The following is an 18,391-nucleotide window of genomic DNA, read 5'->3' as shown; positions in this document are numbered from 1 at the left end:
CCAGGTCGCAGTTGTAAATGAGAACTTGTTCTCAACTAGCCTACCTGGTTAAATAAAGGTTACATTTAAAAAATACAAAATAAAATACAAGATCATTGTTTTTACTGCTTCTCATGTGTACCCAGCAGGTCAGTGTCTTATGGTAGTAAACAGAGATAATAAACAGGCAGATAAGAATATTGCTTATCTTTGGAACCCTGTAAAAATTACAACACACCTACTGTAATTCAAAGTACCACATGTTTATGCCTGATGTGTGGACAGGGGTTACCTTTCAGGACACTAGCGAGTGGCTGGAATTAGTTGAAGATATATAAGATAATGGGAATATTCTTATCTGCCTGTTTTGTGAGTAGGGGTGTATGTAGTGTGTGCGTGTGTGTGTGTATGTGTGTGTTGGAATGTCAGATTAAGTATGTGAGTGTGTGGGTAGAGTCCAGTGAGTGTGCATAAAGTCAGTGCAAGAGAGTCAGCGCAAAAAAAAGGTCAATGCAAATAGTCAAGGTAGCCGGACAAAATTAATGGACAAATATAATGTTCAATATAAAGACAAAACAGGAAAAAGCATTGGTTACAGGCTACAGATTAGGGTACTGTGCGCCTCTGCTGGCAAAATTGATGCCACCAATTGCGTACCGCTAAGACCTGCTTTTGGTGAGTCTTAACCATCATTAGTAGCACTGCTTGAATTTGGCACATTGGTGCAGGTTTTTTAGGATACACCTCAAATATTTCTACCCCTCCCACAACACACTTAAAATAGTGAGCTGATATAAGACAGGTAAATTACCAACCCTGGCGCCAGTGTTGGAAAATAGCAGCGTGATGGCTTTTAAAAGTCAAAATTGCAAGAGTTGAAAATAGGTGAAAATAACTGCAAATGGGGCCCTGAAAAATTAATGGACAAATATAATGTTGTATAATTCATTAAATGAATTCATTAAATGTTCTGAAATGTATTACCTATTTTTTTGTTCAAGAGAAATGCTCACAGGAATGTCCATGTACTTAAGATTGCACCTTGCAAATAAATAGCATTGCACTATACATTTTCATATTATATCCTGTTAACGTCCTAAGTATGAAACATGTATCAGTCATCTCTTTGAATTCTAAAATGTGATCAAAGAAAATATGTGATACATTTACTGCATTGATAAAAAATACCACTATATAACTCTTATATTTTTTGGGGTCCATGTGTCCTTCATACTCAAGTGATGGAAGAGATTTTACACATTGGCGTGGGCATGGAGGGCATGTTTTAGCTGCAGCTGCCCCGCATCCCTCTGCTCTTCAACATGACTCAGCGTCACCCTAAAGTATGCCAGTTCTCTATATGCTAAAACAACTAATTCAGCATATTGCTCAAAGACCTCTGGCAGCTCTGGGCTTTCCTAGCCCCATATCTGGATCTAAGGACCTCTGTTAAAGAAACAGAGTGATGCAAGACCACAAGGGGCTTGAGGCCAATTCCATTCGCTGGTCCAGGAGGGTCTGATAGCAGGACAATGCAGGTTGACTGTACTGGCTGAGTTCACCGGCTGAGTTGATGATTTTATCGAAATCTTAGAAAACATATGAATTATTCAGTAGATAATCTAGCTAGTCCGGTGGTGGTCTGCACATAGTTTCGTATGCATTCCTGTGCTTTCTTAAATCCAGCTTTATGACACTCGCAACCCAGAACTACCAGAACAGCTATGTTAACGATTTTCTGATTTGGTCTATAACAAATAGCGAACTGACTTTTATGCATGCACCCCAAAGGCATAAATCCAACCACGCTCTCACAAGGATAACACTGGGAAGGAAAATGTCGAACTGAGGCATATAAGAGCATGTGAGTACCCTTGTAAGAGCATGGGCTAACTGACCAATAGGAACCTAGAAACAGTTATTGGTCAGGGGACGCACAAGGGTGAGGTTTATGGCTACTACATGATTGGCTAAGGCCACAATCTATCCATCTCTCACATGTGGAGGGAGAGAGGTGAGGATGGGTGAGGGCTAGAAGTTGCTTTGCCACAAAACAAATAAAAAACAAGATGCATACAGTATGCCCACAATGTCCAGGAGGGGGAATTCTTGTATAGTCATCAGTGTCTGTACTCTTTTGTATGTCTGTACTGTTTACATTTAGGTGCACGAGCTCCACAAAACTTGTAATATTATATAGGAGGTGCAGGCACTCAAGCAGTTGAACATGTTAGGTGTTGGTACTCGCTCCTGCCCACATCGAGCACTGTATAGCCTACATGCATGTGATTGTGTGAAAATTAAATCCCAGCCATATTGTAATAAATCCAATTTATTATCCTGGTCTTGTTTTTGTTTCATTCTAAATGGCCCTTTCTCTATGTTTATTTTAACCGGCAAAGCCATATAAACGATAACAATCTATTCATCCTTGCCAGTGGCATAGGGCTTACATAAAGCTGTACCAACAGCTGAGGTTTCTTTTCAGCACCTTGGAGTGAATCCTTACCACTGCTACACCTGGCTATCAGCGGAGCCTTATCTGGTAGCAAAACAGTTAATTCAGCCTCATTTACTGCCTTTTTTAAAAACATAGCTGATTTGACTGGCTTGCTTAAACAAATGTGGTTTCTACTGACAATTGAGATGTACAGACTATGGCATAAGGGGACGACAAGCGGACAAGAAGCAATCCATAATTTCAATTAAGACATTAATGAGTGAGCTAGGACAGACGTAGTCAATATAACTTTTGGATCAGCACTTTTGAAAAGTACAGCGACATAAATCAGAACATGGGCCGTTTCTACAGTATTTTCCCTGTTCACCAAGTCAGAACCGTAGGATAAATAAAAGGGGCACATAAGCAGACAATGAAAGCTCTTACAATATTCAATGGTGACATTTCTCTAAAACAGGCTATAGACTACATGTGCACCACCAAGTCAGAACAGTAGGCTACATTATGAGGAGAAAGAGACCAAATTATTAGGGTGAGGCACATGGGCTACTAACAGGTTACTACACAACATAGACTTAGTATTACATTCTTAGCTACAGAATACATATCTCCCTGGCATATTACATAATTTATGCAGCAACGTAAAATACATTTTTGGACTCACTTTGTTGTGCTGGTGTCACTCGAACAGGAAGGTTGAATGGCGGTCCTTTGTGAGCAAATTTTGTCATCAAAGTCTGGCATTTTCTGAATTTATGGTGCTTTCAAGACAACTGGACATTTTGGGGGAAAAACAAGGTTGAATCATGACGTCAGTGATCCTCAGGTCAGATCTCTAGAAAGATGCCAGAGTTCCCAACTTGGAATTCAGAGTTGGATGACCATTCAAAACATATTTTCCCAGTCGGAGCTCGTTTCTTTCCAGAGTTCCAAGTTGTCTTGAACTCACTGAAGTCTGAGATTTCCCAGTTCCGAGTTTCCAGTTCTTTTGAAAGTCACAGAAGTCATGCTGGATTGACAGCTTGGCCAATGTTGAATGTTTATCCTTTTAAGAGACCCTTAAACCCAGACTTGGACAACAAATCCACTCCACTGAATAGCAGGCCACTGATTGCTTTGCAAACACTCATTGTTGAATTTGCGATTTCCAACATGTTGTGTAATTTTTATGTCCAATGGCCGATTAGCACTGATATATTTTATCTATAATTTCTCTTCATATGACAAGGATTGAAAAGGACTTGCCAGTAGATTGTCGACTTGATTCACGATGATGACTGGTAGCTAAGATTTTGAAAGTATGATGTTGACATGATCACTCCAATCAAAGCTACGGTAGATATAACATTCTTCAAGACTGTTGGAAAAGCATTCCAGGTGAAGCTGGTTGAGAGAATGCCAAGAGTGTGCAATACTGTCATCAAGGCAAATGGGGGGGGGGGGGCTATTTTGAAGAATCTCAAATATAAATATATATTTTGAATTGTTTAACAGTATTTAACACACAATATGTGTTATTTCATAGTTTTGATGTCTTCACTAGTATTCTACAATGTAGAAAATAGTCCAAATAAAGAAACACCATATGTGTCCAAACTTTTGGATGGCCTTGACTAAAATACAGTATACACATATGAAGTGGGCAAAACAGTATGTAAACATTAAAGGGACCCGTGTTCAATTATTAAAGTCACCAGTGTTCCATGCACACTACCATTCAAACGTTTGGGGTCACTTCGAAATGTCCTTGTTTTTTAAAGAAAAGCACATTGTCAGTCCATTAAAATAACATCAAACTGATCAGAAATACAGTGTAGACATTGTTAATGTTGTAAATGACTATTGTAGCTGGAAACGTCTGATTTTTTTAATGGAATATCTACATAGGCCCATTATCAGCAACCATTACCCGTGTGTTCTAATGGCATGTTGTGTTAGCTAATCTAAGTTTATCATTTTAAAAGTTGATCATTAGAAAAACCTTTTGCAAATATGTTAGCCCAGCTGAAAACTGTTGTGCTGATTAAAGAAGCAATTAAACAGGCCTTCACTTTGACTAGTTGAGTATCTGGAAAATCAGCATTTGTGGGTTCGATTACACCCTTAAAATGGCCAGAAACAAAACACTTTCCTCTGAAACTTGTCAGTCTATTCTTGTTCTGAGAAATAAAGGCTACTCCATTTGAGAAATTGCCAAGAAACTGAAGATCTCATACAACGCTGTGTACTACTCCCTTCACGGATCAGCGCAAACTAGCTCTAACCAGAATAGAAAGCGTGGGAGGCCCTGGTACACAACTGAGCAAGAGGACAAGTACATTAGTGTCTAGTTTGAGAAACAGACGCCTCACAAGTTCTCAACTGGCAGCTTCATTAAATAGTACCTGCAAGACACCAGTCTCACGTCAACAGTGAAGAGGCAACTCCGGGATGCTGGCCTTTTAGGCAGAGTTCTCCTGTCCAGTGTCTGTGTTCTTTTTCCCATCTTAATCTTTTATTTTTATTGGCCAGTCTGAGATATGGCTTTTTCTTTGCAACTCTGCCTAGAAGGCCAGCATCCTGGAGTTTTTTATATGGAGTCTTTCCCTACTCAAGTGCATTTGGGATATATAAACTAGAGTCAGAGCATTTGTTCCAAGACCAATGCAGTGTGATCACTGTAAAGCTTTTAGACATGTTTCAAGTGTTTGCAGAAGGGAGAAGCTGAGATGTTGTGGAAAATATCATATGTGTTTTTAAAAGTGATAAAATGTGATTGTGTTGCAATTGTGGTGGGAACCATGAAGCCACGTCTTTGGAATGCCCAACAAGGGTGAAAGTTAATGAGGTGGCCAAAGTCAGGGCTATCCAGAGCATTTCAAATGCAGCGGCTGTTCAATGGGTTGAGGGTTCGAATGGTGCTCCTGAAGAGTCCACGGTGGTGGATAGGCCATCAATGAAGGTTGCGGTGTGTGCCGTTCAACAGCAGGACCCAGATATGCTAAAGACTAAGAAGGTGGACTTTGTGGCCTTTTATAGCTATGGTGATTAAGGGCACTGACAAGGTGTAGAGCAAGTCCAGGAAAATCAATATCCTTGTGAATGCGGCGGAACGGTTCCTGGGACTGAAAGACTTCTCGTGGAGGAGTTGCATGGACTATTGTCACAAGCCGTACCACCCTCTCAGGGCATAGAGCCTGATAAGGGAGATATAGAGATTTGAAGGAATAAGTGGGTATTTTGTGGTTTTGTCAATGTGCCTATTTTTGGTGGATTAAGTTAGGGAAAACTCTCACGTGGGTTTTATTTTTACTTTTTGTTTTTTCAACCCCATCCAGTTGGTGGCGGTATAATACACCTTTTGGGGTTTGTAGTCTGCCATAAAAAAACAGCAGAAAAATAACTATTGTCACACCTTGGTCTTAGTATTTTGTGTTTTAGTTAATTAGTTGGTCAGGCCAGGGTGTGACATGGGTTTATTGTTTGTTGTATTTCTTAGTGGGGTTTTTTAGTTATTGGGATTGTGGCTGATTAGGGGTGTGTGTTGCATAGGTTTGGCTGCCTGAGGCGGTTCTCAATCAGAGTCAGGTGATTCTCGTTGTCTCTGATTGGGAACCGTATTTAGGTAGCCTGGGTTTCACTTTGTATTTCGTGGGTGATTGTTCCTGTCTCTGTGTAGTGTTCACCAGATAGGCTGTAATAGGTTTCACGTTCCGTTTTGTTGTTTTTTGTATTTATAAGTTATTTCGTGTATCGTCATTTGTTCCATTAAAGAACATGAGTAACCAACACGCTGCATTTCGGTCCGACTTTCTTTCGACAAACGAAGAACGCCGTTACAACTATTTTATTTCAGTGCCAAACAATCCATCCCGATAGTGTGTTTGAAGTGGAGGGAGGGCTTAGCATCTCTCTCTTGAAAATTTGATTTTGGCTTGGAATGTTAAATATTGTCAGAAGGCGTCAGGTAATTGGTTCAGGGAGGATTGACAGAAAAGGAAGAGGAGGTTGAAAATATGTAGGGAGGCAGAGGATGGGTTTGAATCTGTTGAAGCTAGCAATAACAAGGGGGAAGGTATGTTGAGGAAGATTGGTGTCACGTTCAGAGTGAGCCGGACACCAGTTCGAGTTCTGGAGGTAAAATGAAAGGGGTAGAAAGTGTTGTGAGGAGACTGAGCCTTGCATTGATGGACATGGTTATGATAAAGATAAGTTTGGTCCAGTGGAAGTGAGATTTTTGAGGAGGGTGGAACCAGGCCTTTTGGCTGATTTCAGGTTGGGCGGAAAAGATAGTGGGTGCTGTTGAGTCGTAAAGGTAATCCGAAGTGGACTTGTGATGTTTGTGTTTCTTCATATCAGACGCTCCGTGCGATGCAACTTGTGTCAAGATCTGTTTTTTGCTTTGCTCTTGGGGACAGGGCACCATTGAAAGGAGTGATTTCTGGGGTAGCATTGAGTGTGGTGGTGGAGCAATTGAAGTTGAAGATTAATGGAGTTTGTGACGCCTGCCGTTATCCTGTTAGCACAGTGAATTCCTCACAAACGCAAAAATTATGGTCATGTCGCAGCAGTGTGTAGGCAGGAGATTCCAATATGTGGGAAGTGTGCAGGAGAGCATGGGATAGAGGATTGTGTCGTTTCAGTGGATACAGTTGTGAGTCAACTGTAGAGGTGCACATGTTCCTGGGTATCGGAAGTATCTGGTGTGAGAGAGGCAGGTTGAGGTGACTATAGAGTCAGAGTAGCGCAGAAGGTGTCATATGCTGAGGCAGTGAATAATGTAGAGGAAGATGGTTGAGGTATTCTGAGAGGATCCCTGTGAATAGTAGATATGTGCCAGCACAGAGGGACAGGCCAATAACTGATACGCTTCAGTAGGGTTGGCTTCTTAGCGTTCGTAGCAATGGTTATCAACTGTACTGCAGAAATGGAACGTAAAATCACTGAAAATAAATGTTGTGGTGGCAGCTTTAGAGAAGTACTTGGGGGTAGGAGATTTGACTTCAGAAGAGTTACAGGGTGTGTTGAGTGGTAGTGTCCCGTCCTCTCGGGTTGTCGGCCTGTGGTTGAAGATTTAGTAGTGGAATAAGGAGATGGGTTTTAATGAGTGTAGGGTAATTTAAAATATATTATTTTTTCCCCCCACCTTTCAATTTTGTATCATAAAGTGTAATGGATATATAGTACAGTTCAGTTGGGGGCAGTAATTCAACATATAGGATGCCAACCACCGTTAAACCTCACCGAAGAAGAACAATCCATGCCTTGGAAGAACTCTAGTATTTATCTCTTTTATTTCCTCTATGTGCATGTGTCCAATATGCAACTTGAGTAACCCAACATATATTTCCATTTCCCTTTCTGGTTTGTGTCAATCAATGTGCATCTGAAGATGCACTGTTTTGAATAGTGGTAGAATGTTTTGATGGTTATGTTGGATATGAATTTACTTTGGAATTGCTTTAGAGGGAATCATTGTTTACGGCATGGAAATAATCGTTTTGATATAATTATGGTTTGGCTACTGGCTATGAGATTGCGTACGACAAGTAATATTTATGATATACAATATGATCATGTGAATTCTTTATATGAAATATGCTCATGGAAATGTTTCTTCTTAGCACATACAAATCAATGCTGGAAAGAAGATAATAAATGTGGGCTCATACTCGCTAAACCTGAACATCATCTTTCTGCCCTATCCTTGTCCTTTAACGGTTTGAGCTCCTCCCTCAACCAGTGCATTCTTAAATAGGCAACCTGCCTTAACAGGTAGATATGTAGGGGTAAAGTGTCTAGGCAGATAGTCTGGGTAGGTATCTGGTTAACTATTTAGTCTCATGACTTGGGGGTAGAAGCTGTTCAGGGTCTTGTTGGTTCCAGACTTGGTGTATCGGTACCGCTTGCCGTGTGGTAGCAGAGACCACTTGGTATAGAGGTCCTGAATGGCAGGGAGCTCGGCCTCAATGATGTTCTGGGCTGTACGTACCCTCTGTAGCACCTTGCAGTCGGATGCCAAGCAGTTGCCATACCAGGCGGTGATGCAGCTATTCAAGATGCTACCAATGGCGTAGCTATAGAACCTTTTGAGGCTCTGAGGGCCCACGCCAAATCTTTTCATCCTCCTGAGGGGAAGAGGCATAGTTGTGCCTTCTTCACAACTGTGTTGGTATGTGGACCATGTTAATTCCTTAATGATGTTGACACTTGAGGAACTTGAAGCTCTCGACCTGCTCCACTACAACCCCGTCGAGCCCCATCCTGAATGGGAAATACATTATCACCATCACAGCAATACAATGCCTTGAAAAAGTATCCCCTTTGCAGCGTCTAATTTTGTCGAAGTTTCATATTTTGTTGCCTGGCATTTGGGCACATTCCATTGTCCAAATGTCAAAGGTACTGTAGCCATACCTTAAATGGTAGCCTCACTTTGATAAAGGATGGGAATATCACTGGCCCTTACTCCAATCGACCCCTACAGGAGAGCATAGAAAGGAGGGGGCTGATGTGTTATGAAAACTGACCGCATGGCCTTGTGGACTGTCAAGCATAAGATCCACATTTTAAAAGTATTTCAAAATGTGTTTAAGGCAATAGTGGAGTACAGAAATCTATGCATCTGAAAGAGGAAATGCTGAGTGGTGCAAGATAAGGGGTTTGAGGCCTACTTCCATTAGCTGCTCCAGGAGCGTCTGATAGCAGAACAATGCAGGCTGACTGGACTGGCTGGGTTCACCTGTGGGCAAAAGGTGTTCCCACTTTGAAGTGAGTTACTCCTTGGACGACTGCAGTCAAAGGTATAATTGGGTTTGGAGGTCAAGTCCATCCTTAAGTAGTTGGTCAGAGTAGCAAGTAGCTTAAAGTCATCTGGTTCATCCGCCTGACACCAGCAGTCATAGAGGCACATCAGGTACAGCGAGAGAACCTGCATCGAGTTCTTCAGCTTGGAGGTGGAACTGCACAGTCCAGACAGTAAGCGTTTCATAGCAATGTTATTCACCTGCTTGAACTCTTGCATTATTTATGTAATCGTGCCAGAAAACGCACTTCAACTCTTCAAAGTTACCATTGATAATGGTCTATAACTGATATACTTTGGACTTGCTGAAACAGTGATTTATTGCTGGGGTTTTGGTTCAATTGCTAAATCTGTAATTGTTTCCTCCATTTGCCCTTAAAGGACAGTAATTGACAGGTGAATACAATACGGTGGAAGCTCAGACATTAGGAGGGATCATTGGTAAATGTAATTAAATATTTCATTCAAACCAAGCAAACCCTCATAGGGTGACATTTGCCAATATCACCAAATTATGATGGCGCAAAACATGTTTGGAACACTGCAGCTAGGAATTGCATCGATGTGATCAAATAAGTACGGCCCCTCACACTAATTACAAAATCAATCCAGCTGCAAATCCTGTGAGTGCCAAGATATTTTGATAGCACAATTCAGTGTTATAATGTAGACCGAAAATGTACATACCTAATATACACCAGCCTACACATTGCATTACATACAATTTGCAGATACTCAAGGTAGACATGAATTTATTTGAAAAAGTTTAAGAAATAAAAAAAGTACTAAAGCAAGTATAAAAAATAGTTTTGAGATGAGTTTACACTTCATGGCACTGCTGTTAGAGTGCACTAACAGCATCAGATCACATTCAAGGCATTGGGTCATTTTAACCTTCAAAAGATAACATGAACTTTTGCATTATAGATGATCATGTTCAAGGCATTGGGTTGTTTTAACTGTTAAAAGATAAAACAGACAGGAGCATGGAGGTCATTCTTAACAGTTTAAGGCTTTTGAATTTGATTTGCATCAGAGTACAGTAACATGCACACAATATGGTTTGTGCATAACCAGATTAATATCGAATCGTTTGTTTAAAAGCTCTGCAAGAACAATTTCCCTAATAATCCTTTTCACGTATGTAACCGGGCTACCTAATGGGACTTAAATAAATGCAGAAAACCATCAAAATAAACATTTGACCATGTAATTTGTGACACCTATTTGATTGAGTTCAGACATATAACGTTTGTGTGTGAACTATTTCTAAGATGCATACCTTCAGTTTTTCCGAACTCACTTGCAGATCAAATACACAGGTGGAACGCTGAATCAGCCATCTTAATTCTACAGATTTCAGAAAACCGGATGTTTTAATCAACGTATGCTTACTTCGATTTTAACATTACGTTGATTCAAGATGAGGAGAGTAGTGTTTACATGACTATTGCCATAAGTTGAACATTGAATTATTAGTGTGCATGGAAACGTACTAACTGCCTCAATGAACACTGAACCGAGCGTAAGATTTTGAAATGTGTAGAGAAGTAACAAAGCCACAAATACAGGTCCAAATTTCAGGGGAACACACAATGTATAAAAAATATAACCCCGAGTTGGGGGGCAATTGGCTTGCTTTCTGAAAATGCTATTCGACAGAAGAAATGCTTAGTTAACCGGACCTGGACCCCCCCCCCCCCCCGCCAAGCAGGGAACTTCATACTTGTTACTAGTTGGTCACAGCGGCCTTAAAGCAGTGGTATTCAAACATTTTTTTAGCAGTACCCCATTTCCCCACCCCCACAAAAATGATTTGCAACCCCAACCCGAATCTAATGACAACCTTTAAAAAAAATCCTTGTGTGTGAATTCCTATCTTTACATCAACAAATAACCTTCAATTCATTACGTTTTAATCTCCTATCAAAATGAAGAAACCAATAGATACATTTACTGAACACAATTTTTTTTCTAATTATCTTTCTCAAAATGCGTATTGTCCCATACAAAAATGTGTTCAAAACTATTTGGGCTTGACCACAACTTTGAATACCACTGCCTTAAAGGCTTCATTTTGCACTTCCAAGTATCATCCAAACATTTACCTTATAAAACTAAATGAAAGAACAGTATCAAAAGCATGTGTTACATAAACATACGAGAATGTACATGAATTCAAGCATTACCCAGGTTTTTGATCCTTTGGACAAAGGTGCCAAAAAAGGCTTCCAGTTCCCAGACTTGGCATCAGATTTGGGGGGGGGGTTTCATGATCAAAGTAAGTTACTTCTGCAAACTACGTATTGCTGTTGGTGTGCTACAACTCGAATATAACAGTTATGACTGGTGGTTAACACATTGTTTTAACCATTTACTAATTGTAAGCTGTTGCACATGGAAGACAGTTATTCACTGCATAATATCACCAACACCCTCTGAATTGGCCACTTAGTACCTTTTATTCTGCTCAACAGCAGAGAGCCCTGTCTATTACCATACCAGTTCAAACACTGACTCACTGTGGTTCCTTATTCCTCACAAAACACACAAAAAAATGTTTGACGTGGTTTTGTGACACACTTTCCATTCCCTCTTGGAATGGCTGAAATTTAAACTACAGTTTTAGGTTCAAGGCCAACTTGAGATGGACCTCTTTAAACTCCAGCAAAGAGGAATACCTACAAACTACTAAAGGAATTTCAACAAAACAGCACAGCTGCCCTGAGATACTAATAGGCATGTTCTGAAAACAGTTGGGTCACTTTGGATCTTCAGACATGGTCAAGTGTAGCTGGGTAGGAAGAGCCTGCTCATTGAGTTTGGCATGTTTCAGTTGAGCATTCACTGGCCTCAATACTGAAAGGCAAACCAATTGATCCTTCTCGAGTCACATATATACAACACCTGTTCCCACGCAATGCTCCCTCATACCCCCACGGTCCCAGATGTGAGAATATATCATTAGAGGGCCAGGTGGGCAAATGAAGAAGTTAGGCTCGCAAACCTGAAGGCAAAAGGAGAAAAATGTAATGTCAGTTTCAAGTAGACAATAATTGTACCTCATCCACAACATCCATTAATTGATTCGAACCACTATAGAATGACAATTACATGCAAAATACTACAGAAGTATTAGCTTAAAACCAACATATTATACTTTTTTGTGACGCATGCCAGAGCCCAGATAAACACACCTTTCTCGCAGGTGCTGCTCTGCTTCTCCTGGGCAAAGTTGAGGCGGTTCTGCTCCACGGCCGTCCCGTTGGACTCGGGGCTGCTGCTCCGCGACGGACTGCGGTTGTCCTCGTTCAGGTGGGCCAGGTCCAGGTGCTGCTGGGCCAGCTTCAGGTGCCTCCTCAGCCTCTCCAGCTCCCGCTGTGAAGTCTCGTCCCCAAACGACTCGCGGCCCGAGTCGCCCAGGTTGTAGTCCAACCGCATGCCCTTGGGGTCCTTCTTCAGAGCTGTGTTGTAGCCCGGAGGAGCTGTGGGGACCCGGTGGCCACATAGTGTGGGACGCTGGCTAGCCAGTTGGTGGGGAATTGGGGGACGAGGACGGCAGAGACAGTCCCGGATGCCGCTATAGCCCAGGTGGAGGATCTCCAGCAAGGTGAAGAGCAGACAGAGGGCACTCACCCCGTACATGATGAGCAAAAAGATGGTCTTCTCTGTGGGGCGCGACACAAAGCAGTCCACCGTGTGCGGGCAGGGGGAGCGTTTGCACACGTACGAGGGAGACACCTTCAGGCCGTAGAGGATATACTGGCCGAACAGGAAGGAGACCTCGAAAGCAGCACGCGACAACAGCTGGAAGATGTACACCTTCATGAGGCCATTGCGCTTGATGCGCCGGCGCCCGTCATGCTTCTTGTTGGGCTTCTCCTCTTTCTTCTTCTCCTTCTCCACCTCAATCTCCTCCGAGATCATGGGATCCTCCTCACCATTATCCTCCGCCTCCTCGTAGTTCCGGTTGGTCCCTAGACTCACCATGGGCATTCTCCTACCACGGGGCCTGTATTCCTCGTCATCCATGCGGGCAATCTTGTGCATGGCAAAGCCCAGGTACATGACGGTGGGGGTGGTGATCATGATCACCTGGAAGACCCAGAAACGGATGTGCGAGAGCGGCGCAAAAGCGTCGTAGCACACATTTTCACAACCGGGCTGGTGCGTATTGCACACAAACTTGCTCTGTTCATCGTAGTAGATGGATTCGCCTCCTACAGCCGTCAACACAATGCGGAAGACAATGAGCAGCGTGAGCCAGATCTTTCCCACAAAGGTAGAATGGTTGGAGATCTCATCCAAGAGACGCGTCAGGAAACTCCAGCTCATGGTGACTCCGGAGTGGGGGGAGAGGGACACTCAACTCTATATGGGGGGGGGGAGAAAAAGTGAGCAAAACAGACTATATAAGCCAACACCATTTTGCGTAGCTACTGGAAGTACAGCAGTACCTAGAATAAACTATGCAATATTCAACTTAAATTTGTTGAAAAAATGACGAGAAGGATTCCTCCTCAGTCCGAGAGTTTGCAACACGTGTGAGCACCAAAGGCATACACCCCTAAACGATTCCAACTTCATTGCCAATTATTCCTGGGAAATTCAGACCAACTATTGGGTAAGAATAGTTATGTAGAACAAAGACCAGACTGTTTGACAAATTTCCCTCATGGACTGTTCTAGTGGATATAGGAGGCTTGCTTGTCATCAAATATCTCAACTCTTTAGGCAAATAATATAGCCTATAAGTTTAGCACAAATCAGTTTCAGTGCCCACAAATACAACAATATTGAAACTGCCCACATAATATGAAGAGAAGACCAGTACATTTACTACACCAACCAACTGAAGTGTGTAGATGTGATATACGCATAGGCTACAAATAAAAGGATAAAATGGGTCTGTGTGATGTATGCCTCTTTTTCCGTTTGTCAGTACAGGCCTCTATGAAACCGTGTCATTCAATTAATGGATACTCATAAGCTCTATTTGATTGGTAATATTAAAAACGAAAAACCCTAGCAAAATCAGATGACTCAAGGAATTAAAAGGCCCATAACAATAGATGAGCAAATGCACCTATATCTTGCCTTAGCTGCAATGTACTACCATCGGGAGACAGATGTGATCCATCAGCAAGATATCACTAATAGCCAGCAGATGGCATTAATATCAATGTAAGCTTCTCACAAAGGCAGCCCTCATGAGCTTTTTTTTTTTTTTTTGCTCAGTATGTATAATACCAGTTCTGTCAGCTTTTCCTTCTTGAGATGTCACAAGCTTGGGCAATGATCTCATGAAATGGGCACCAAATACATATTTACTCCAAACTACATCAATGAGCTATGCACAGAAACGGATGATTTGGGCATTGTAAATTCTTGACCATAAACTGCCTCAGATAGGGGATTGAGTTTCATCACAGGTAAGTAAGTGGATGCCAAACCACATATATAATTTGTGTATGAAATAAAACAAGCTACTGCCTATTGGTACATTGAAGTCCACTGGTTTTGGGGTTAGATTTTCAAACACACCCAAAAGCCTGGATGAAAGGTAACTAACCTTAAAAAGGGGCAATATGATTGCTAAATCCATGTTTGTACTTTTAAATTAATGACAAATCTGAAACTTAAATGCCTCAAGAGCTTAGTTCAATTGTCCACCCCATCAAAAATCAAAATATAACCTTGTTTACGCGACTGTTGACCCTTTTTAATCAAGTTCTGGCCTGGATTAGATCTTATCTGTCAGAAAGATATCAGTTGGTCTCTGTGGATGGTTTGTCCTTTTACAAAACAACTGTAAATGTTGGTGTTCCTCAAGTCTCCATTTTAGGACCACTATTGTTTTCACTATATATTTTACCTCTTGGTGATGTCATTCAGAAACATAATGTAAACTTTCACTGCTATGCAGATGACACACAGTTGTACATTTTGATGAAACATGGTGAAGCCCCAAAATTGCCCTCCCTGGAAGCCTGTGTTTCAGACATAAGGACGTGGATGGCAGCAAATTTTAGATTTTTAAACTCGGACAAAACAGAGATGCTTGTTCTAGGGCCCAAGAAACAAAGAGATATTCTGTTGAATCTGACAATTAATCTTGATGGTTGTAAACAAAACTGAAGGACCTCTGCGTTACTCTGGACCCTGATCTCTCTTTTGAAGAACATATCAAGAGACTGTTTCAAGGACAGCTTTTTTCCCCATCTATGTAACATTGCAAAAATCTGAAACTTTCTGTCCAAAAATGGAGAGAAATGTATCCATGTCACTTCTAGATTAGACTACTGCAATGCTCTACTTTCCAGCTACCTGGATAAAGCACTAAATAAACTTCAGTTAGTGCTAAACACTGCTGCTAGACTTGAACCAAAATGTGATCATATTGCTCCAGTGCTAGCCTCTCTACACTGGCTTCCTGTTAAGGCAAGGGCTGATTAAGGTTTTACTGCTAACCTACAAAGCATTAAATTGGCTTGCTCCTACCCATCTTTCCGATTTGGTGTTGCTGTACATACCTACACGTACGCTAGAATTTCTAAGCAAACAGCCGGAGGCAGGGCTTTCTCCTACAGAGCTCCATTTTTATGGAATGGTCTGCCTATCCATGTGAGAGACGCAGACTAGGTCTCAACTTGTAAGTCTTTATTGAAAACTCATCTCTTCAGTAGGTCCTATGATTGAGGGTAGTCTGGCCCAGGAGTGTGAAGGTGAACGGAAAGGCACAGCAGCAATGAACCGCCCTTGCCGTCTCAGCCTGGCCGGTTCCCCACTCTCCACTGGGATTCTCTGCCTCAAACCCTATTACAGGGGCCGAGTCACTGGCTTACTGGTGCTCTTCCATGCTGTCCCTAGGAGGGGTGCATCACTTGAGTAGGATGAGTCACTGATGTGATCTTCCTGTCCGGGTTGGCGGACCCCTTAGGTTGTGTCGTGGCGGAGATCTTCGTGGGCTATCGTCAGACGGGGCCACAATGTCTCCTGACCCCTTCTGTCTCAGCCACCAGTATTTATGCTGCAGTAGTTTGTGTCGGGGGGGCTAGGGTCAGTCTGTTATATCTGGAGTATTTCTCCTGTCTTGTGTGAATTCTCTCTCATATATATATATATGACCTGAGCCCAAGAACCATGCCTCAGGACAACCTGGCTGTCCCCAGTCCACCTGGCCGTGCTGCTGCCCCAGTTTCAACTGTTCTGCCTGCGGCTATGGAACCCTGACCTGATCACCGGACGTGCAACCTGTCCCAGGACTGCTGTTTTCAACCATCTCAAGACAGCAGGAGCGGTAGAGATACTCTGAACGATCGGCTATGAATTGCCAACTGACATTTACTCCTGGAGGTGCTGACCTGTTGCACCCTCGACAACCACTGACTATTATTATTTGACCCTGCTGGTCATTTATGAACATTTGAACATCTTGGCCATGTTCTGTTATGATCTTCACCCGGCACAGCCAGAAGAGGACTGGCCACCCCTCATAGCCTGGTTCCCATCTAGGTTTCTTCCTAGGTTCTGGCCTTTCTAGGGAGTTTTTCCGAGCCACCGTGCTTCTACACCTGCATTGCTTGCTGTCTGGGGTTTTAGGCCGGGTTTCTGTACAGCACTTTGTGACATCAGCTGATGTAAGAAGGGCTTTATAAATAAATTTGATTGATTGTTTACAGACAATGTAATTGAAAACAAACATTACTCACCTCAAAACCTAGTTCAAACTATCATTTTGATATCATGGGTGGCCCCGTCTATGAATTTGTGAGTGAGTCCATCTCTCCAGCCCCATCCAGAAGCTATTTACATTAAAAAAGGTTGGCGAATTAGGGGCTTTGTTGTTTCAACTGCAGATTTGCCTCTTTAATATCTCATAGAAAACGTACAAATTCCAGGCACGTTCCAACTGTTAGAGCGGTCTAACCTGAATGTACAGGGTGGTGGGGAGGACAAGCAGCAGGCTGCTCGCGGTGAAGAACCGGCCTCCAGTGGCTCTATAAGTACATTTCTGCTATTTTGCCTTTAAATCAGCTAACCAGACTACCCCATGTACACGTAAAGTTGCCAGCCAGAGAAAAACTATTACATACGGCTGTAGAAAATGGGTTCATTAGAAATCTATGTTCCTACGGTGCCCTCGTGCTGCGTTCGATAGCTTCCATCACCTTCATCCCCTCGCACGAAGGAACAAGCTAGCATAAATCAAGATATCAATTAGCTAACTACATATTTAGCTACCTATTTCTCTCTAGTAACACTTACCAAACAATTGACTGATTGGCTATCTAAACTAGACAGAGAGGATAGCTACTTACATCAAATATTGAACGCAGTAGCTAAGTTAGCTAGGAGAAAAACAATTGCTTCAAGCAGCCAGCTAACGTTAGCGCAGAACACTCAGAAACACACAAATAAATATCCTAAACACAAACTAACGCTCAGTTTGTTGGTTAACGTTTATGTTATTAATCTTACCTCGAATCCTACTTACTCCGTTTCTAAAGTCCTTGAATATTGCCTGTAGGCTATGCCTAAAAAAAAGTGTTCCTCAAATGTCTGGTCACTTTTCTCTCCACTATAGAAAAAAGCTTCACTTTATTACCCGCATTCGAAAAATACGGGGGAGAGACAGACAAAGAACATCCCTAAATCCCGATTTTCTCCTCCCCTACGCGCGTATACACCCCACCCCCCTCTCCAGGACCTTCTCATGAAATCTGAGACAAGGATCAACGTCGACACTCTTCATCCTCAGAACCGGATTATTTATTTTTCATACAATGCGATACACACAGCTGTGTGCTCCCAACAGTCAGCCACCAAAACAGATTTAGCCGTTTACATTGCAAATGAAGACGGCAGTATTATTTCTCAAAAAATGATGTCCCTCTCTCTCTCCTGAGTTCCATAGACAGACTATGGCTGGGCGTAATGCAATGTTAATTTGTTCTCACAATAAACTGTTTACGATATTAATAAGAACATCAACAACTATAACATCTACAATGTAGAATTTGTACGCACAACTGTTATAATGAAATGTATGTATGCACCCCTATAATAGAGATTTAAGAAAATTGTAATTTATTTATTACTGTAAGATTTCAGTTAGCACAACTAGGCAACTGTCGCAGTATGTCTATGGTAATTCTTATGATTTA

The 18,391-nt window shown here is 42.0% G+C and overlaps 1 protein-coding gene across 4 annotated transcripts; it reads right to left on the bottom strand.

Moving 5' to 3' along the window:
• Nucleotides 1-10,219: 10,219 nt before the first annotated feature.
• On the bottom strand, nt 10,220-18,001 carry LOC135547101 (gap junction gamma-1 protein-like). Of its 4 annotated transcripts, none has more exons than XM_064975772.1 (4): nt 17,706-18,001; nt 16,937-17,029; nt 12,422-13,595; nt 10,220-12,231 (listed from the first exon to the last, which is right to left on the bottom strand). In XM_064975772.1, the coding sequence occupies exons 3-4, from the start codon at nt 13,557-13,559 to the stop codon at nt 12,218-12,220; spliced, it is 1,152 nt and encodes a 383-aa protein (XP_064831844.1). In that variant the 5' UTR covers nt 13,560-13,595; nt 16,937-17,029; nt 17,706-18,001; the 3' UTR covers nt 10,220-12,217. The 4 variants fall into 4 exon arrangements, with proteins under 4 accessions (XP_064831844.1, XP_064831845.1, XP_064831847.1 ...); XM_064975773.1 differs by having other exon boundaries at nt 17,722-18,001; XM_064975775.1 differs by lacking the exon at nt 16,937-17,029 and having other exon boundaries at nt 17,722-18,001.
• Between the last annotated feature and the right edge of the window lie 390 nt (nt 18,002-18,391).

The sequence above is a fragment of the Oncorhynchus masou genome, chromosome 10, assembly GCF_036934945.1.
Source record: "Oncorhynchus masou masou isolate Uvic2021 chromosome 10, UVic_Omas_1.1, whole genome shotgun sequence".
NCBI classification, from domain to species: Eukaryota; Metazoa; Chordata; class Actinopteri; order Salmoniformes; family Salmonidae; genus Oncorhynchus; species Oncorhynchus masou.
The sequence above is the reverse complement of the archived record's forward strand: the minus strand, read 5'-3'. Positions and strand labels throughout refer to the sequence as shown.

Coding starts and splice junctions, on each gene's coding strand:
- LOC135547101 (XM_064975772.1), bottom strand. CDS start 13,559: ATGAGCTGGAGTTTCCTGACGCGTCTCTTGGATGAGATCTCCAACCAT.